The following is a 22,320-nucleotide window of genomic DNA, read 5'->3' on the forward strand; positions in this document are numbered from 1 at the left end:
AATGTGAAGCCATCGCTACGCAGTACATTAAGAGTAGAAAGCAATGTGTATTATTTATACCCTTGATCAGTTGTAGAAATGAGGTTAAAACCACTAACAATAAATCAAAAATAAATGTCTAATAATGTTTTATGAGTTTATACAGGTTTCATAAAGCCTACAGAAAATAAACATTGGACAAAAATAAACATCTCTGAACTCCTGAAAGATACCAGACTAAAAATCTAAAGTAATTCCTCAGAATAAAAATGCCTTTTGAGGATATCCAGCTGTTTTCAAGCTTTACAAATAAAACTTTAGAAACAAAATGAATTTATTCCATTTTGTCCTTTTTGAGTATTGAAAACAGTTTTAATCAAAATTTATAATAGAACCACAAGTTCTTGACTTAGTCCTTTCAACAGTTCAAATACCAGTTCATTTGGTTTTAATTAATCTAGTCTGTGTGTTGGGAAAAAAATAAAAGTAAGATTGCTTTAGTAAAAATATGACTACATTACTGAAGTGGGAAAGTACTCAAATTCTCCAAAAGGGACTTTTTAGAAAATTGCTTTCCATTTCAACATATGTAAAATTCCCTCATTTTTTTTCCTAGACAGAAACCATTCTTTGAGCAGTTCTTCAATTTATACTAACTCCTTCATCATAGGTAGCATATATGTCTACATTTGTTATATATCATATTAAAATTATTTTTTATAAATCTGCCTCTCCTACTAGATTTTATGATATTTGTGAGAAAGACGTAAGAAAGCAGAAGGAGGGGAGGGAACAAGAATGCAGCTCCCAGGAAGTTAGACTTTCTCTAAGAGAAAGAATCTGATTCCCTGGGACTCTCATTCCCTTGTACCACCATCTGAAAGTGCCAAATAGTAGTTTACTGCGTGTTTCATGCAGATAAAAGTGATTTGAGGGCTGGGGCTGTAGCTCAGCAGCAGAGTGCTTGCCTAGCATGCGTGAGGCACTGGGTTCGATCCTCAGCACCACATTAAAAAATAAATAAATAAAATAAGGCATTCTGTCCATCTACAACTACAAAAATAAAAATTAAAAAAAAAAGAAAGTGATTTGAAGCAGGGAAAGGAGATTCTGAGGAGTGTCTTCTACTATAGGTAAAAGAGGATAAACCTTGCCTGTGTGGAAAAGTTTAAGTTTAACCCACCATATAGTAGATTCAAACTGTTCTCTGCTGGATGAAAAGTACAAGATAGTTTCAGGAACTAATTAGTAAAATTTTGACAAATTAGTAACCACTGAAGGTACCAGCTAATTCTCTGCTTTTGCAGTTATAACAGACTATCTCTTCTGCTTCTCCTTCAAAGAGGACTTGTGGCTCCAGAGACGCCTCATGGCATTCTTCACATCTCCATTCCTCAGAGTATAGATAAGTGGGTTTAGCATTGGGGTGATGGTGGTATAAAACACAGACACAGCCTTATCCAGTGGAAAAGTGGTGGATGGGCGGAGATAAATAAAGATACAAGGGACAAAGAAGAAAGTTACTACTGTCAGGTGAGATCCACAGGTAGAGAGAGCTTTGCGACGGCTCTCTGCAGACCGTTTCCGAAGGCTAAATAAAATGACCGTGTAGGAGGTCAGAAGAATAAGGAAACACCCCAGGGAGATGAGACCACTGTTAGCCACCACCAACATATTTACCAGGGTTGTATCAGCACAGGCAAGTTTTAGGACTGGGTGGACATCACAGAAGTAATGATCAATGACCTGAGCATGGCAGAAGGGCAGCTGAAATGTCAGGAGGGTCTGGACAAAAGAATGACCCAGGGCCCCCAACCAGGACAGTGATGCCAAGAGGGTGCAAACATTGGCGCTCATGATGGTTGTATAGCGAAGGGGGTGGCAGATGGCAGCATAACGGTCAAAAGCCATGACAGTCAAAACAAAAATCTCAGCACATCCAAAAAAGTGGAAGGTAAACATCTGAGTTATACAGCCCCAGTAGGAAATGGTCTTTTTGTTAGAAACAAAGTCTGCAATCATCTTGGGTGCAGTGGCTGAGGAATAGGCAATGTCCACAAAGGACAAATTACTGAGAAAGAAATACATGGGTGTGTGTAGCTGGGGATCAGAAAAGACTGTAAGCAAAATGAGTAAGTTTCCCACCATGATCACGATGTAGAAGAAGAGGAATAGGGCAAAGAGTATCAATTGCACCCCAGGGTCTTGGGAAAGTCCCAGGAATATAAACTCAGTGACATTGTTGGCGACTTCCATGGGTCCCCAGGCAGGATGGACTGCGAGTGGCTCTGTTTAACTGCAAAAATGAACACAAGTTATAATCATTGTATGCATGGGCAAACATAACAGGAACAATTGCATGAAAATATCTAAGTGATGCTACGTATGGTGGAGACAATGCTTTATATTTCCTAAACATGATTTATGTACGTTTTTCTCATCGATTTTATTGACTCACATTAAACAATTTGTTCCACTTGGTTTTTCATTTTCTGGTTCTTTTCTATGAAACAAAAACACACCTAGGACTAGCTCTAGCTCATTGGTTCCTTCAACAGAGACTATCCAAGAACACACCTCTCTCTCCCTTTTCTCTTCCTCTACTTCCCTTCTCATCTCCTTTGTCACCTCCACTTCTTCCTTCTCCTAAGGAATTCTCTTTGGAATGAAAAATCTAAAATTATTTATTAAGTGGATAAATTAAGTTTTGAGACCTTAGATAAAAACAAGAAGTCAAAATCTAAGATTGTGTGTCTTAAATTCTTGACAAATCTTTTTAATACAATATATAGGCAAAGCACCTTTAGAAAAGTGATATTCTATTTAACCAAGAGAGGATGATTCCATTTCCAGATTTTAAATTGGATTAAAAGGTTCAATGCAATTAAAATTTAAGTTACTTTCAGTGTTTGAGAGCAACACAGACAGTGGCCTCCTCCTTACATACAACTCTTGCTTGTAAGTCAAAATTGGGGGAGTTTGAGTCCTTACCTTTGACCTGCATGTGAAAATTTTTTTTACTTGCCAATAGGGGACACATGAGGAGTGGTTAAATTATATGGAGAAATACTTTGTTCTATGCTTCTCTAAATAATGGAAAAGTTTAAAATTTGAGGTCCATATCATTCTCAATCTCTATGGCTTGAAAAAAGACTCAAATAAACGTCCTTGTAATCATAGATAAGAGTTAGGAATAAAAGTTTCATAGAGATAATGTTTAAATGGTGGTTAAAAATTAATGTCCAATGCCATTTTATATAGTATATATGAAGGCTGAAGGCATACAAATAAAAGTTGTAAATAAGAATAATCAGAAAAGAATTATTAAAAGAGACAGTTCATAAGACAAGATCTAAAGAAGGTCTTCAGAATAAGAATTGCTTTTTATGACATATTGCAAATTACTACTATTCTCCATCATTCCTAAGAACTTAAATTTTCAGCATGGAAAGTGGAGAGAACATTGTCCAGGAGCTGGAGGGTATAAGTTTGGTTATGTCCTCCAAATGGATTACTTTGGGTAAAAAAAAAATCTGTCTTCTGTGAATCTGTTTTCTCATCTATAAAAGATGGACGATGAAATTATTGTTTCAGAATTAAATGAGATTGTCAGGGTAACTTCTTTGTATTTATTGTTTTTCTTCATAATTTGAATCTATAAAGTAGGATCTCTATAAGTAGACTCTATTCAGTTGTTATTAAAAAGTTAGATAACTACTAGAAATTATTAAAATTTTTATAAAACTTTATTCCCAAGATAATAAACTATAATATCTTCCTGTCTTTAATGTGGGGATACTATGAGTACTGGTACTGATCAATGTTTACTGAACACTCTTCTATATGCAGAATTTTGTACTAAACTCCTGACATATGTCACCTTATCCTCATAACAACATCACAATTTTATTATCTGCATTTTACACAATAAAATACCAAAGGCTAAAGAAACTTTGTAAATTGTCCAACATAATGGTCAGAGATACACATAATACACATCTCTTTAATAAATGATAGAAATATTATATGTATAGATAGATAAATGCACTAATTTTAAAAAAACTGAATTTTAAAAATCAATTGCTCTCTTATGGTACAAAGTCCTTCCACTGTAGAATATGCTTCATATCTCTAAATTCTTTGAATATTTTGTACACCATACCAGCAAAGCTCCATTTTTCTCAGTCATCACCAATAGGAAAATCATAAAGATTAAAAAAGAAAGTTTAGGTCAATAGAAAACACTTAAGTTCTGCTAACTATATGCCAGGTATTACTTTAACCACTTTCATTATACTAATTCATTTCATTCCCATAATAATTGTGTGTAAAAGAGTACATCAATATTTTCATACTATCAGTATTACCCCTCTCAAAGATAAGGAAACTGAAGCACAAAGAGAGTAAGAAACTTGCCCAAATTCATAGTGCAAGTGGTTGGCAGAGTTGGTATTTAAACATATACAATGAAACTTTTAAATTTATTTTCTTAACAACTTCTTTTGTGTTAGCTCTGATGGCATCCACACCACCAAATATCTCATTTGAAATTCTTAAACCTGGGGCTGGGGTTGTAGCTCAGTGGTAGAATTCTAGCTTAGCACGTGTGAGGCACTGGGTTCAATCCTCAGCACCACATAAAAATAAATGAATAAAATAAAGGCATTGTGTCCATCTACAACTAAAAATATTTTAGAAAAAGAAATTCTTAAACCTTTTACAATACTCAAAATAATATTGTTTTGACAGTTGTGAAGAGTTTGTTTTTTTTTTAACTAAATAAGACACTCTTTAGAGACAAGAATACAGTTGTAAATGGCAATATCATTGTAGCATGCAGGGTTTGTCCCCATATTTTCTCAAACTAAACTTACAGGGGAGATCAACAGCAAGTGATGGGATGCTCCTTGTTAATCCAGACTATTTCTTTGACATGTGTCCACAATCAAATGGAGGAGGTCTACACGTATACTATCTTGGTTCTCAGTGATAAGGGGTAAGGAAGCCCAGGAGAGTTGAGGTCTTTCCAGAAGAGGTCATGCTGAGTGGAATAAAAAATGAGTTAGAGTTGACTTGATGATAAAGAGGGTATGGAGCGATCTGAGAAGGTGGACAGAAAAGAGTGGACAAGGCAGGAGAGACATTCCAGGCCTCATGAACAGTGTATGTGAAGTGTAAATCATGACAACTTCTATGGAGGATGCTAACAAGTTTGCTCTGACTCACCACAGAATCCACACAAGGAAGTATCTGGAGATGAGACTAAGAAGAAAACCTGACCAGATCATGAAGGTTTTCATGAGTTAAATAGAGGAGGAGTTTGAAATTTGTCCTGAATAATCCAGGGTACCATAAATTATACCATAGCAGCAGGGCAACTGGAATGGGAAGTGGCGGAGAAAAGTTAAAAAGAGGACACCTTCAAAATGGGGTCTACTGTAAATATAACTAAAAAGAACCAACTCAAAAAGAGAAAATCTGTGAGAAAGTGAAAATAAGGATTCCTGGGACTCAGTTTGCTGAGGTTCAAATTCCAGTTCTATCTCTTGTTAATGGTATAGATTTAGGCAAGTTATTTAACTTCCTTTGCCTCAGTTTTCCTCAGGAGTGAAATGAGGGCTGGGGATGTGGCTCAGTGGTAAAACATTTGCCCACCATGTGCAAGACCCTGGGTTCAATCCCCAGCACACACACACATAAAGGGGAAATTGTGGCTAAGAATAGTATATATCACTCAAAGTGTTGTAGGAAGTAAATATATATCACAAATAAAGCACTAATATACATGATATGCTTTAAATGAATATGTCGTCCTATTACACATCTTAGCTATTGGAGAACATGGAGACTGAGTGGAGAAACGCAGGCCTGGATAGGAGTGATCTTAGTACACTAACCTTCTTACCATGTTCATCTCCTAATTCTAGTCAGCACATATTCGTTAGAGTGAAACATTAGGAAATATAAATCATATTCTTGCATTGCTTTCTTTAAGAGTTCAAGCAAAGATATCCAAAGATGATTTTCAGGCCCTTTGATCTTTCTGAATGGTAGAAACTCAGCTTTATTTAGGAACACCCTCACCAGGTCATAAATTAATCAAAGTTCAGAGATCAAAGTATTTCTACTATCCTCATTGTGAGAAAGAGCACAGGATTTAAAAAGAGAACAACTGGGGCTAGACTCACTGCTCCATCTCTTTCAGGATTTGTAACTGTAACACAATTTTCCTACCTTCTGTTCACTTCAGAGTCCTCTTTGGTGAGATAATGCCACACACGGTGAGCGCAAATTAGATGACAGACATAAAAGTGACCTGCAGATCTAATCACTAGAATTTTAGTGGTGGCATTTCAGAATCAACAGTAGCAGATATCTGAACTCTACACCACCATCTCTAGGGCACTGATCAGTTCCACTGTCCTGCCTAGGTGCTTAGGACAAATTTGGTCTCTTTAGGAAAAAGTCAGAGAATGTACGCTAGTTTTAATGGGATCTGTGCAGTTAAAGAAACAAGGTTGTTCCTTAAACTCCATGAGCTTGCCTAAATTGTTTAAAATAGAATAATTAGTAAAAAAAAAAAAAGGAAGAAAGAAAATGTAGCTTCTGAAATCCTCTGGGAAAAAGATTTTGTCTTAGATGCTCCAATGGATGAGTTAGAAAGGGCAGAGAGCAAAAATTCTGGATCTCCATCCTAACAGCAAGCTCCACCCCATGGAAAACTCATTGAGCAATAGTGTCCTTGACTTGAACATCCCTCACTAGACATTACCACACATGTGCCTGTTTTTATTTGGGCATTCAACATTAATTTATTATCTATCCATCCTAACTTGTTCCTCGCCTTGGCCATAATTGAGAAAACAGTGTATTAATAGTTTATGGAACTAAAAGGTACAGAACAATAACTTGAACAAGTAAAGTTTTGAAAATAAATCTGCAAATGAGTTAATGGAACACAATATAGAAGCTGTGTAAGGTATTATCTCATTGATATTCTATGTTTTATACAGTATCAATATTAATTTATCCTTTCATCTAACAAATATTTATTAAGCACATTCTCTATTGCCTGGTATTGGGATGTGAACATAAAGGATAAATAAAACCCAATGCCTGATATAAACCCATTAATTTTAGGGTAATACCTTTAAATAACTTCCCCAAATCCTCTGACTGGGACATAGTTTATGTAAGTCACATACTTATATAGATAAAAAAAATCTTAGAAATCACTTGATTTTTATTCCACTCAATGAACAATAGGTAAAATAAATGAATCACAAAGAAGAAATTGAATTATCTAGGTTTTATTGTTCATGGTAAAGCTAGAACTAAATTCCAAATCAAATAATATTAATTCATATTTCAAACTGTAATATAAATTATTTCCAAAGTTACTTAGTAGAATTACTAGAACAGATGTTAAAAAGCAGGCAAAGAGTTTTGAGATTTCTCTTTGTCCTTGAATGTAATTTGAATCAATGAAAAATTGCCCTTGCCCATGGTAAAGATGTCACTGCAGATGGAAACTTACTCTGGCTGTCTTCTTGGGTGTGGTCCACAATTCAGATTCAATAACCTGAGATCTCAGATAAAGAAGACTTTTTGAATAAAAATGTGATCTGTACTCAGATATTCACACTAAAAGGTGGAGATATGTACAGTAACATAAATGATGCTTCATTTGTGAATGTGTCATGAGTCCTTTTCTACAGGCTAAGAGATCCTGGTTCATTCCTCCTGCCTGTCTTTCCCTCCCCTCCTTTTCTTCTCTCTTCTCTTGTTTTCTCTCTCTGTCTCTTTCTCTCTCTTTCTAATTTCTCTCATAGAATTGTATGAGTTCACAACCATGCCATGGCTTCTGGTTTTAATCTACAAGAGCTTCCATCTGTGTTCCTGGTTGCCCAGAGGAAAACACCTTCTCAGCAATTTTTATGCATCATCAGAACCCTGAGGGAATCGCTGGGCAAGTGGCTGGGTAGCATCTGGAGATTAATGGTAGGCAGAGAATGTGCAAGTGTAATCTACACTAAATAACTCCTTGCAAAACTATCTTGAAGGTTACTTGACACGTAATAGTTAATAAATAGGCAATTCCCACAGTTTTGCATAAACTCCACAAAGTTAGGACAGGGGAGGAGAAGGATGATGCTTAATCTCATCAACAACCCAACAACAGAATATTTTATTTGCTTATGAAACTATTAAAATATTTGAATCTATTTAAATTTTGCTGTAGGCACCTGAAGACATTGCCTTGGTCCTATTGTTGCATGAATGTGTTTCTAAGGGATTTGGGTCAAAGAAGCTTGACAGGAGTTGAGGATTATACCTGTGAAATTTAATAAAAAGTTTTTTTGCTAAATTGTAGCAGGAACTTTCAGGTGAAGCCTAAAATTTAACCAGAAAATGTCTGAAAAATACAATCATAACAAACATAGCATTTACTTTGGTTAGAGTGCTTTTTCTGAGGCAAAAAAGATTATCATATTACCACAAAATAATAAAAGTGCCATTTGTTGTTAACATTGTATTCCTCTATTACTCTAAGTTACAAATAGAGAGGTTGTTTAAAGAGGGAAAAATCTACTTGTGGCAGTCCTGTTTTTGCCAGGTTTCTCCACTCAAATTTCTTTTGATATGGACAGTGTCACATGCTTCAGTGACTGGCATGATACTATGTCAAAAATGGATAGTTTGAGAAAGCCTATTAAACAAAATATTAAAATAAAATGTGAATAAAAGGTGAAGTGTAGTTAATAATCCTCATCAATATTGCTTCATTAGCTGGGACAAATATGACATAATAAGGTAAAGCAATAAGAGCAGAAATAGACTGAGGTATATACAGAGTGTATATACCTATACTATCACTCTGTACTATCTATGCAACTTTTATATAAATCTCAACTTGTTCTAATTTTTTATTATTTAAATTAAGAAATAATTGCATAATATCCTTGGAAGTGTATTGTTAAACAGAACATTTAAAAACCATCTTGCTGACCAGCAGTCCCACACTGGAATCCAACCCCAGGCCTAGGACCACTCCCACCGACCCACACAGTAGCCCAGGGCTGGGTTAGGCCCAGCACCATCCTACCGGCCTACCTGGGGGCCCAGGCCTACCCTACCTCCATCTTGGGACACTGCAGCCATCGCCATAGCCCTCTCCACACAGTAGCCTCCACCTTGAAACAACAGACAAGGCCTAAAGGCAGGGCACCTTGGAGCATGCAGCCCAAAGCCATTGTAAGGCCCACTCTTTCAGCACCATCTCCGAAAGTGGTTGCATACATCTTGGGACATGCCTACTGCTATATTGAGTTATCTCCCCCATTGCCACCATCACCTTTATTTGCAGTAGCATTCATTATGGGGCATTGGCAGGGACTGGAAGCCAAACAACCAAGGTGAGCTACAGGTAATCTGCATGGACACCACAAGAATATAGAGTAGAAATTGCAATACCTCAGATTCACACTGAAAGAAAACAAGCACATAGACAACATGAAAAAACAAGGGAAGAAACTGCCCCAAACAAACCAAGATACTACAAAATAGACTCCATGGACAGCACAGTTGGTGAAATGTCAGAGAAGGAGTTCAGAATATACATAATTAAAATGATCTGTGGATTAAAGAATGACCTAAGAGAGCAAATATAGGCAACTATGATCACACCAACAAAGAGATAATAGGGCAAATACAGGTAGCAAAAGACTACTTCAAGAAAGAGATAGAAATTTAAAAAAAAAACAGAAATCCTTGAAATGAAAGAACAATATATGCAATAAAAAATCAATAAAGAACATCACCAACAGACTAGATCACTTGGAAAATAGAACATCAGAAAATGAAGACAAAGTATACAATCTTGAAAATAAAGTTGACTACAGTGAAGATGATAAGAAACCATGAACAGAACATCCAAAAATTATGGGATAGCATCAAAACACCAAATATAAGATTTTTGGGGATAGAGGAAAGCACAGAGATTCAAACCAAAGGAATGCACAATCTCTCCAATGAAATAATATCAGAAAATTACCCAAACTAGAAAAATTAATGGGAAAATCAAATACTGGACACCAAATGTACAAAATTACGACAGATCTACACCAAGTCACATTATAATAAAAAATGTCTAGCATACAGAATAAGGATAGAATCTTAAAGGTCACAAGAGAGAGGAATCAGATCACACAGAGGGGGAGACCAATTCATATCTCAGCGGATTTTTCAACCTAGACCCTCAAACCCAGGAGATCCTGGAACAATATATACTAAGCTGTGAAGGAAAATGGATGCCAACCAAGAATCTTATATCCAGAAAAATTAAGCTTCAGATTTGATATTGAAATGAAAACTTTTCATGATGAACAAAAGGGAAAACAATTTACAGTGAGAAAGCCTACACTACAGAGAATTATCAGCAAAATATTCCAGGAGGAGGAAATGAAAATGAGCAAAGGAAATAACTACACTAAAGGAAAGCCCAATCAGAGGAGAAACCAAGTCAACCTAAAAACAAAAAATAAACAAAAACGTCCAGGAATACAAATCATATTTCAATAATGACCCTGAATATGAATGGCCTAAAACTCATCAATTAAAAGACATAGACTGCAAGATTGGATTTTAAAACAAGATCCAACAATATGCTGCCTACAAGAGACTCATCTCATAGGAAAAGACATCCACAGACTGAAGGTGAAAGCATGGGAAAAACATGTACCACTCACATAGACCAGGTAAACAAGCAAGGGTTTCCATCCTCATACCAGATAAAGTGGAATTCAAACCAAAGCTAGTTAAAAAGGATAAAGAAGGACATTTCATACTGCTCAAGAGATTCATATATCAACAAAATATAACAATCATAAATATCTATGCCCCAAATAATGGGACATTTATGTCAAACAAACCCTTCTCAACTATAAGAACCAAGTAGATCACAACAAAACAGTATTGGATGACATTAATACACATCTTTCACCACTGGATAGATCTTCCAAACAAAAACTAAACAAAGAAACTATAGAACTCAATAATACAATCAATAATTCGAACTTAACAGATACAGATATAGATACAATATTCCACCCATCAATGAGCAAATACACATTCTAAGCAGCTCATGGATCCTTCTCCAAAATAGACCATTTGTTATTCCACAAAGCAAGTCTTAGCAAATACAAAAAAGATAGAGATAGTACCCTGCATTCTATTTGATCATAATGGAATGAAATTAGAAATCAATGATAAAATTAAAAATAGAAGCAACTCCAACACCTGGAGACTAAACAATACACTATTGAATGATACATGAAGACATCAGGGAAAAGATAAACAATTCTTAGAGGTAAATGAGAATTCCAATACAATTTATCCAAATATCTGGGACACTTTGAAGGCAAGTGCATTAAAGTTCATTGCATTAAGTTCATTTATTAAAAGAATAAAAAATCAACAAATAAATGACACAACATAACATCTCAAAGCCCTAGAAAGAGAAGAACAAGCCAACACCAAAAGTAGTAGAAGACAGGAAATAATTAAAATCAGGGCTAATGGGCTGGGGTTGTGGTTCAGAGGTAGAGTGCTCACCTAGTATGCATTAGGCACTGGGTTAAATCCTCAGCATCACATAAAGTAAAATAAAGGCATTGTGTCCACTTAAAATTAAAAAAATAAATTTTAAAAAATCAGAGCAGAAATCAATACAATCGAAGCAAAAGAAAGAATTCAAAAAAATTGATAAAACAAAGCTGCATTCTTTTTTTAAATATTTTTAAATTGTGGATGGACACATATCTTTATTTATTTTTATGTGGTGCTGAGGTTCGAACCCAGTGCCTCACATGTTCAAGTCAGGTGCTCTACCAATGAGCTATAGCCCTAGCCCAAAAGCTGAATTCTTTGCAAAATAAATAAAATTGCCAAACTCTTAGCCACAAAACAAAAAGAAGGAGAGAGAAAACACAAATGACTAAAATTTATGATGAAAAAGGAAATATCATAACAGACACTATTGAAATACAAAAACAATTAGAAACTATTTTGAAAATTTATACTCCAGTAAAATGGAAAATCTTGAAGACACTGACAAATTTCTAGAGGCATCTGATCAAACCAAACTGAGTCAAAAGGACATACACAATTTAAACAGATCAATTTTGAGCAAGTGAATATAGATGCCATCAAAAGCCTATCAACCAAGAAAATCTTGGGACCAGACAAATTCACAACTGAGTTTTACAAGACCTACAAATGAGAATTAATAACAAAACTCCTCAAATTATTTCATGAAATATAAAAGGGAGGAAGCCTTCCAAACTCATTCTATGAATCTAGTATCATCCTGACACCAAAACCAGGCAAAGATACATCAAGGAAAGAAATTTTCAGAAAAATATCCCTCATGAACATTGATGCCAAAATTCTCAATAAATTTCTGGCAAGTTGTATACAAAAACATAATTTAAAAATAGTGCAACATGATCAAGTGGGGTTTATTCCAGAGAGTGCAAGTTTAATTTAACATACAGAAATCAACAAATATAATTCATCACATTAATAGACTTTTAGATAAGAATCATATTATTATATCAATTGATGCAGAGAAAGCATTTGACAAAATACAACACCTTTTCAAGTTCAAAACACTAGAAAAACTAGGCATAGTAGAAACATACCTCAACATTGCAAAAGCTATCTATGCTAAACCCAAGGCCAATATCATTCTAAATGGAGAAAAAAATGGAAGCATTCCCTATAAAAATAGAAAAAAGACATGCCCTCTTTCACCACTTCTATTCAATATAGTTCTTGAAAGTCTAGCCAGAGCAATTAGACTGATAAAATAATTTAAAGGGATACAGATAGGAAAAGAAGAACACAAACCATCATTATTTGCTGACAACATGATTCTATACTTAGAAGATCAAAAAAAAAAGCTCCAACAGAAAACTTCTAGAATTAATAAATGAATTCATCAAAGTAGCAGGATATAAAATCAATGGCCATAAATCATATACATTTCTATATATCAGTGATGAATCCTCCAAAGGAGAAACTAGGAAAAATGCCCCATTCTCAATAGCATAAAAAAATAAATAAAATACTTGTGAATCAACTTAACAAAAGAGGTGAAAGACCTTTACAATGAAAACTACAGAACAGCAAAGAAAGACATTGAAGATCTTAGAAGATTAAAAGATCTCCCATGCTATTGAATAGGCAAAATTAATATTATCAAAATGGCCAATACTACCCAAAACACTATACAGATTCAAGGTGATTCCAATTAAAATTCCAACATTATTCCTTATAAAAATAGAAAATCAATTATGGAATTCATTTGGAAAAATAAGAGGCCCAGAATAGCCAACGCAATCCTTAGCAAGAAAAATGAAGCAGGAGGCATCACAATATCAGATCTTAAACTATACTACAAAACTATAGTAACAAACACAGCATGGTATTGACACCAAAATGAACATGTAGACCAATGGTACAGAATAGAAGACACAGAGACAAACCCACATAAATACAGTTGTTCTATACTACACAAAGGCACTAAAGACACACATTGGATAAAGGATAGCCTCTTCAACAAATGGTGCTGGGAAAACTGGAAATCCATATGTGCCGCAGTCTGGCTGGGCACAAAATCATGAGCCACTCAAACAGGAACAAACTTTATTTTGAAATTCCCCGCCAATGCCCCATACACTTCCGGGAAAAAAAATGCCAACCAACACACGCGGCATTCTCCCGGACAGGCAACAGGAAATCCCTCCTCCGGAATTCCCTCCTACTGCACTTCCCCAACCAATGGGAACTCTCCAGGAGTCCCGTAGCAGGCCGAGGTGGACAGCAGGGGTCTAATATCCATATGAATGCAGATCTTAACATAATCATATCATCTCAATGGCTTACTGGCGTCACCTTTCAACCAAAAATGCCATGCATCATACTACTTGGCTATGGCTCTTAGCATCTCCCCCCTTCTGTTTAAATAAGCAACAAGCAATGTGGCTTAGGGACCGTACCTGTTAGGTTGTCCAATTCAACATATGGTTCTTACCCATCACCAGATGAACTGACCTCTGGGCGTCAGCCTCCTGTCTTAGGTTGATACCACTGCAATTGGATCATACCTGTCACTGACTACCGGTTCAGCATATAGCCATACTTGTGGATAGGCCTATGCACAAGTGGGGGAGTGAGGTTCTTTGCCTCACCTCTATTGGCCCCCAAATTTAGACCATCACTAGTAGAAGGGAGGAGGATACAGAAATGCCACGACACCAAGGCAATTGATGGCTCCTTAGGAAAAATTGCATCACTGGTGACACATCAGCAAAGATACGCCAGCACTACCATAATTCGCTGCATCAACAGATAGATCACAATGCATACAAGTGATACATAGTCCAGGCAAGTTCTGCAAGCAGTTCAAAGTGGAGGAATCTATCAATATGTCCATTTCCTCCCAAACTAAATTGACTCCTTGAATGAGCATTACTTGTTGAGTTATTATTCATTGATGCATCAGTTTACACAGTTTGTTGTGATAACTATCGAAGAAGCTGTAGTTTGGTTTCATCTTTGTCTTCACTGGCACTGGGATGAAAATAGGAATTCTGACAATGATGCTAAAAATATTATGTAACATTCCAACAGATACTAAGAAAACAATTTTCTGAACAATTTACATTGTCCTGAACAGAATTATTAAATATAATGAAAAGGAAATGTGAAAGTAAACAAACAGATCTGTTAACCTCCTTATTTGTTCACATATTAAAACAATTTTCAACAGCTGTTTACCCAATTTAAATTAAACCATTAAAATCACGTGAATAATAAAAAAAATTCGGATCCATTTATTCATGAGCACTCCTCATATATGATATACGGACATATGCACATACAGACATACAACACAAAACAGAAGTGTGCACACATAACATACAACACATAAGACAATAGTAAAGGCCTTGTAGCTTTACCTAGGTGAAATCTCCATTGCAATGTTCAAAAACTCCACAGTCAAAAAATAAAACTGATCAGAAAAACATTAACCTAGGTCTGTATGAGCTCAAAAATAAAATAGAACTTTATGATGTGGGAAAAAGCAATAATAAAATAGATATTGAAAAAAGCATCCTGGTTAATCACTGTTGCAGATGTAAGAATAGCCAAGCTGGAGTTCTGGATATCAGCTGTTATGGATTTGAGTCAAATCATCTTCTTTTTGGTCTGTAGAAATTGTTTTGGTTAGTCTCTCTGGAATCCAAATCAGCTGTTGTTCTCCCTGTGGAAACACACAAACAGAACCCCGACTCCAGACAATCACTGGGTCAGGACCTTTCCATTGTCCTGTTAGAATATCCTTCCAAAGTACCTTAGGCTTATGTACATTTTTTGGATACATATGTCTTTCCACAGCACTAAGCCCTGATGAATCCAAATTTAAAAAGTTTAGAGTAAAAAGAGTTATTTTAAGTTTATCTTTGGGGGATATATACCCCTTTCAAATTCCCTCTTTTTGCTTTAATAAGTACATTTTAATAGTTTGATGAGCTCTTTCAACTATGCCTTGTCCCTGTGGATTGTATGGAATTCCTGTTATGTGAGTAATGCCACATGATGAGCAAAATTGTTTAAAAGAGTTAGAGGTATAGCCAGGACCATTATCTGTTTGTAACTGTTTTGGAATGCCCACAGTGGCAAAATTTTGTAAGCAATGAACTATAATATCTTTAGTTTTTTCTCCGGCATGAAGGGAGTCCATCAAAAATCCGGAAGAAGTATCAACTGTAACATGCAAATAAATTTTAATTTTCCAAATTCTGGCAAGTGTGTGACGTCCATCTGCGAAATATGGTTAGGTATCAACTCTCTAGGATTGACTCCAAGATTAACTTGTGGTAAAAATGTCACACAATTTTGACAATGTTTTATTATATGTCTGGTTTGTTCCTTAGTTATTTTAAAATGCTTTTGTAAAGTATTAGCATTGACATGGAACTTTTTTTTTTTAATTTTTTATTGTTGGCTGTTCAAAACATTACATAGTTCTTGATATATCATATTTCACAGTTGGATTCAAGTGGGTTATGAGCTCCCATTTTTACCCCATATACGGATTGCAGAATCACATCAGTTACACATCCATTGATTTACATATTGCCATACTAGTGTCTGTTGTATTCTGCTGCCTTTCCTATCCTCTACTATCCCCCCTCCCATCCCCTCCCCTCCCCTCCCCTCCCCTCCCCTCTTCTCTCTCTGCTCCCCATACTGACATTCGTTTGTCCCCCTTATATTATTTTTCCCCTTCCCCTCACTTCCTCTTGTATGTACTTTTGTATAACTCTGAGGGTCTCCTTCCATTTCCATGCATTTTCCCTTCTCTCTCCCTTTCCCTCCCACCTCTCATCCCTGTTTAATGTTAATCTTCTTCTCATGCTCTTCGACCCTACTCTGTTCTTAGTTACTCTCCTTATATCAAAGAAGACATTTGGCATTTGTTTTTTAGGGATTGGCTAGCTTCACTTAGCATAATCTGCTCTAATGCCATCCATTTCCCTGTAAATTCTATGATTTTGTCATTTTTTAATGCAGAGTAATACTCCATTGTGTATAAATGCCACATTTTTTTTATCCATTCATCCATTGAAGGGCATCTAGGTTGGTTCCACAGTCTAGTTTTGTGAATTGTGCTGCTATGAACATCGATGTAGCAGTGTCCCTGTAGCATGCTCTTTTTAGGTCTTTAGGGAATAGACCGAGAAGGGGAATAGCTGGGTCAAATGGTGGCTCCATTCCCAGCTTTCCAAGAAATCTCCATACTGCTTTCCAAATTGGCTGCACCAATTTGCAGTCCCACCAGCAATGTACAAGTGTACCCTTTTCCCCACATCCTCGCCAGCACTTGTTGTTGTTTGACTTCATAATGGCTGCCAATCTTACTGGAGTGAGATGGTATCTTAGGGTGGTTTTGATTTGCATTTCTCTGACTGCTAGAGATGGTGAGCATTTTTTCATGTACTTGTTGATTGACTGTATGTCCTCCTCTGAGAAGTGTCTGTTCAGGTCCTTGGCCCATTTGTTGATTGGGTTGTTTGTTCTCTTATTGTCTAATTTTTTGAGTTCTTTGTATACTCTGGATATTAGGGCTCTATCTGAAGTGTGAGGAGTAAAGATTTGTTCCCAGGATGTAGGCTCTCTATTTACCTCTCTTATTGTATCTTTTGCTGAGAAAAAACTTTTTAGTTTGAGTAAGTCCCATTTGTTGATTCTAGTTATTAACTTTTGTGCTATGGGTGTCCTATTGAGGAATTTGGAGCCCGACCCCACAGTATGTAGATCGTAGCCAACTTTTTCTTCTATCAGACGGCGTGTCTCTGATTTGATATCAAGCTCCTTGATCCATTTTGAATTAACTTTTGTGCATGGTGAGAGAAAGGGATTCAGTTTCATTTTGTTGCATATGGATTTCCAGTTTTCCCAGCACCATTTGTTGAAGATGCTATCCTTCCTCCATTGCATGCTTTTAGCCCCTTTATCAAATATAAGGTAGTTGTAGTTTTGTGGATTGGTTTCTGTGTCCTCTATTCTGTACCATTGGTCCATCGGCCTGTTTTGGTACCAGTACCATGCTGTTTTTGTTACTATTGCTCTGTAGTATAGTTTGAAGTCTGGTATCGCTATACCGCCTGATTCACACTTCCTGCTTAGCATTGTTTTTGCTATTCTGGGTCTTTTGTTTTTCCATATGAATTTCATGATTGCCTTCTCTATTTCTACAAGAAATGCCATTGGGATTTTGATTGGCATTGCATTAAACCTATAGAGAACTTTTGGTAATATCGCCATTTTGATGATGTTAGTTCTGCCTATCCATGAACAGGGTATATTTTTCCATCTTCTAAGATCTTCTTCTATTTCTCTCTTTAGGGTTCTGTAGTTTTCATTGTATAAGTCTTTCACCTCTTTTGTTAGGTTGATTCCCAAGTATTTTATTTTTTTTGAAGATATTGTGAATGGAGTGGTTGACCTCATTTCCATTTCAGAGGATTTGTCGCTGATATACAGGAATGCCTTTGATTTATGCGTGTTGATTTTATATCCTGCCACTTTGCTGAATTCATTTATTAGCTCTAATAGTTTCTTTGTAGACCCTTTTGGGTCTGCTAGGTATAGAATCATGTCATCTGCAAATAGTGATAATTTAAGTTCTTCTTTTCCTATTTTGATGCCTTTAATTTCTTTCGTCTGTCTAATTGCTCTGGCCAGTGTTTCGAGAACTATGTTGAACAGAAGTGGTGAGAGAGGGCATCCCTGTCTTGTTCCAGATTTTAGAGGGAATGCCTTCAATTTTTCTCCATTCAGAATGATGCTAGCCTGAGGCTTAGCATAGATTGCTTTTACAATATTGAGGTATGTTCCTGTTATCCCTAGTTTTTCTAGAATTTTGAACATAAAGGGATGCTGTACTTTGTCAAATGCTTTTTCCGCATCTATCGAGATGATCATATGATTCTTATTTTTAAGTCTATTGATGTGGTGAATAACATTTATTGATTTCCGTATATTGAACCAGCCTTGCATCCCAGGGATGAATCCTACTTGATCATGGTGCACAATTTTTTTGATAAGTTTTTGTATCCGAGTGGCCAGAATTTTATTGAGGATTTTTGCATCTAGGTTCATTAGAGATATTGGTCTGTAGTTTTCTTTCTTTGAAGTGTCTTTGTCTGGTTTAGGTATCAGGGTGATGTTGGCCTCGTAGAATGAATTTGGAAGTTCTCCCTCTTTTTCTATTTCCCGAAGTAGCTTGAAAAGTATTGGTATTAGTTCCTCTTTAAAGGTTTTGTAAAACTCTGCTGTATACCCATCTGGTCCTGGGCTTTTCTTAGTTGGTAGTCTTTTGATGGTTTCTTCTATTTCCTCAATTGATATTGGTCTGTTTAGGTTGTCTATATCCTCCTGACTCAATCTGGGCAGATCATATGACTTAAGAAATTTATCTATGCCTTCACTATCTTCTAATTTATTGGAGTATAAGGATTCAAAATAATTTTTGATTATCTTCTGTATTTCTGAAGTGTCTGTTGTGATATTGCCTCTTTCATCCCATATGTTAGTAATTTGAGTTCTCTCTCTTCTTCTTTTCGCTAGCATGGCTAAGGGTCTGTCGATTTTGTTTATTTTTTCAAAGAACCAACTTTTAGTTTTGTCAATTTTTTCAATTGTTTCTTTTGTTTCGATTTCATTAATTTCAGCTCTGATTTTAATTATTTCTTGCCTTCTACTTCTTTTGCTGTTGTTTTGCTCTTCTTTTTCTAGGATTTTGAGATGAAGTATGAGATCATTTATTTGTTGTTTTTTTCTTTTTTTAAGGAATGAACTCCAAGCAATGAATTTTCCTCTTAGAACTGCTTTCAATGTGTCCCATAGATTCCGATATGTTGTGTCTGTGTTTTCATTAATCTCTAAGAATTTTTTAATTTCCTCCTTGATGTCTTCTATAACCCATTGATCATTCAGTAACCTATTGTTCATTCTCCAAGTGATGTATTCTTTTCCCTTCCTTCTTTTATCGTTGATTTTCAGTTCCATTCCATTATGATCAGATAGGATGCATGGTATTATCTCTACTCCTTTATATTGTCTAAGAGTTGCCCTGTGACATAATATATGATCTATTTTTGAGAAGGATCCATGTGCTGCTGAGAAAAAAGTGTAACTGCTTGATGTTGGGTGGTATATTCTATATATGTCAATTAAGTCTAGGTTATTGATTGTGTTATTGAGTTCTATAGTTTCCTTATTCAACTTTTGTTTGGAAGATCTGTCCAGTGGTGATAGAGGTGTGTTGAAGTCTCCCATGATTATTGTATGGTGGTCTATTAGACTCTTGAACTTGAGAAGAGTTTGTTTGATGAACATAGCTGCACCATTGTTTGGGGCATATATATTTATGATTGTTATGTCTTGTTGGTGTATGGTTCCCTTGAGCAGTATGTAGTGTCCCTCTTTATCCCTTTTGATTAACTTTGGCTTGAAATCTATTTTATTTGATATGAGTATGGATACTCCTGCTTGTTTCCGAAGTCCATATGAGTGATATGATTTTTCCCAACCTTTCACCTTCAGCCTATGTATGTCTTTTCCTATCAAATGCATCTCCTGTAGGCAGCATATTGTTGGGTCTTGTTTTGTGATCCATTCTACTAGCCTGTGTCTCTTGATTGGTGAGTTTAAGCCATTAACATTTAGGGTTATTATTGAGATATGGGTTGTTCTTCCAGCCATATTTGTTTATTTAGGTTACTAAACATGGTTTGTTTTCCTCTTTGATTATTTCCCCCCCTTTAGTGTCCTACCTCCCACTGTTGGTTTTCATTGTTATTTTCCATTTCCTCTTCCTGTAATGTTTTGCCAAGGATGTTTTGAAGAGATGGTTTTCTAGCTGCAAATTCTTTTAACTTTTGTTTATCGTGGAAGGTTTTAATTTCATCTTCCATCCTGAAGCTTAATTTCGCTGCAAACACAATTCTTGGTTGGAACCCATTTTCTTTCAGTGTTTGAAATATGTTATTCCAGGATCTTCTAACTTTCAGAGTCTGTGTTGAAAGATCAGCTGTTATCCTGATTGGCTTACCCCTAAATGTGATCTGCTTCCTTTCTCTTGTAGCTTTTAAAATTCTCTCCTTATTCTGTATGTTGGGCATCTTCATTATAATGTGTCTAGGTGTGGGTCTCTTATGATTTTGCACATTCGGCGTCCTGTAGGCTTCTAGGATTTGGGGTTCTGTCTCATTCTTCAAGTCTGGGAAGTTTTCTCGTATTATTTCATTGAATAGATTGCTCATTCCTTTGGTTTGAAACTCTGTCCCTTCCTGTATCCCAATGACTCTTAAATTTGGTCTCTTGATGTTATCCCATATTTCTTGGATGTTCTGCTCATGGTTTCTTAACAGTCTTGCTGAGCTGTCTATGTTCTTTTCAAGTTGAAATACTTTATCTTCATTGTCTGATGTTCTGTCTTCTAAGAGTTCTACTCTGCTGGTAGTATTCTCAATTGAGTTTTTAAGTTGGCTTATTGCTTCCTGCATTTCTAGGATTTCTGTTTGTTTGTTTTTTATAACCTCTATTTCCCTGTATAGTTGATCTTTTGCTTCTTGGATTTGTTTATGTAATTCATTGTTGAAGTGATCTTTCATTGTCTGATTTTGCTGTCTGATATCTTCCTTGAGACTCCAGATCATCTGAAGCATGTATATCCTGAATTCTTTATCTGACATTCCATCTGCTGCAGCTATTACCTCTTCTAACGTTGAGTTGACCTGCAATGCTTGTGGTCCTTTCTTTCCTTGTCTCTTCATACTGTTCGCATTCCTTTCTACTTGGTGAAACTGTTGTGCTATTGAATTTTCCCCCTATGTATTTATATTGGTCTTGTATAGTTGCAAAGTCTCCCTCGCAGGTGCGGGCGGCGGCTGTGTCCCTCTGCGGGCCGCTAGGCTTGTTCTGTCGGTGGTCACAGTTCTGTCTACTTTGCAGGCGCAGGCAGCGGCACTGCCCCTCTGCAGGCCTCTGGGGCTGTACTGCCAGTGGGTCGCAGGTCCGCCTACCTTGCAGGTGCGGGGGGGGGCGGCTCTACCCTTCCTCAGGCCACTGGGCCTGTTCTGTCTCTCAGTTGCAGGTCTGGCCTGTTCTGATGGTGGTCACAGTTCCCTCTACCTTGCAGGCGTGGGGGGGAGGGGGCGGCTCTGCCTCTCAGCAGGCCGCTGCTCCTCTTCTGCCGGTGGGTCGCAGGCCCGCCTACCTTGCAGGAGTGATTGGAAGCTCTGTCCCACCGCGGGCCACTGGGCCTTTTCTGTCGGTGTTCACAGTTCCACCTACCTGGCAGGCGCGGGGGGTGGGGGGCGGTTCTGCCCCTCAGCAGGCCGCTGGGCCTGCTCTGTGCGTGGTCACAGTTCCCTCTACGTTGCCGGTGCAGGGGGAGGGGGCGGCTCTGCCTCTCAGCAGGCCGCTGCTCCTCTTCTGCTGGTGGGTCGCAGGCCCGCCTACCTTGCAGGAGTGATTGGAAGCTCTGTCCCGCCGCGGGCCACTGGGCCTTTTCTGTCGGTGGTCACAGTTCCACCTACCTGGCAGGCGCGGGGGGTGGGGGGTGGCTCTGCCCCTCAGCAGGCCGCTGGGCCTGCTCTGTGCGTGGTCACAGTTCCCTCTACCTTGCCGGTGCAGGGGGAGGGGGCGGCTCTGCCTCTCAGCAGGTCGCTGCTCCTCTTCTGCCGGTGGGTCGCAGGCCCGCCT

General features: G+C 37.1%; 1 protein-coding gene across 1 annotated transcript; it reads right to left on the bottom strand.

Annotated features, from left to right (window-relative positions):
- Positions 1 to 1,296: 1,296 nt before the first annotated feature.
- Positions 1,297 to 2,244, bottom strand: LOC124104750 (olfactory receptor 4S2-like). Its single transcript, XM_046461843.1, has one exon. It carries the CDS (start codon positions 2,233 to 2,235, stop codon positions 1,297 to 1,299), a length of 939 nt encoding a protein of 312 aa, XP_046317799.1. The 5' UTR covers positions 2,236 to 2,244.
- Positions 2,245 to 22,320: the final 20,076 nt, after the last annotated feature.

This window comes from Marmota monax, unplaced genomic scaffold (assembly GCF_021218885.2).
Source record: "Marmota monax isolate L192 unplaced genomic scaffold, Marmota_monax_Labrador192_F-V1.1 WCK01_AAM20220418_F8-fsc00001, whole genome shotgun sequence".
NCBI classification, from domain to species: domain Eukaryota; kingdom Metazoa; phylum Chordata; class Mammalia; order Rodentia; family Sciuridae; genus Marmota; species Marmota monax.

What these genes read in the sequence shown, in the direction of transcription:
- LOC124104750 (XM_046461843.1), bottom strand. Translation starts at nt 2,235, where the DNA reads ATGGAAGTCGCCAACAATGTCACTGAGTTTATATTCCTGGGACTTTCC.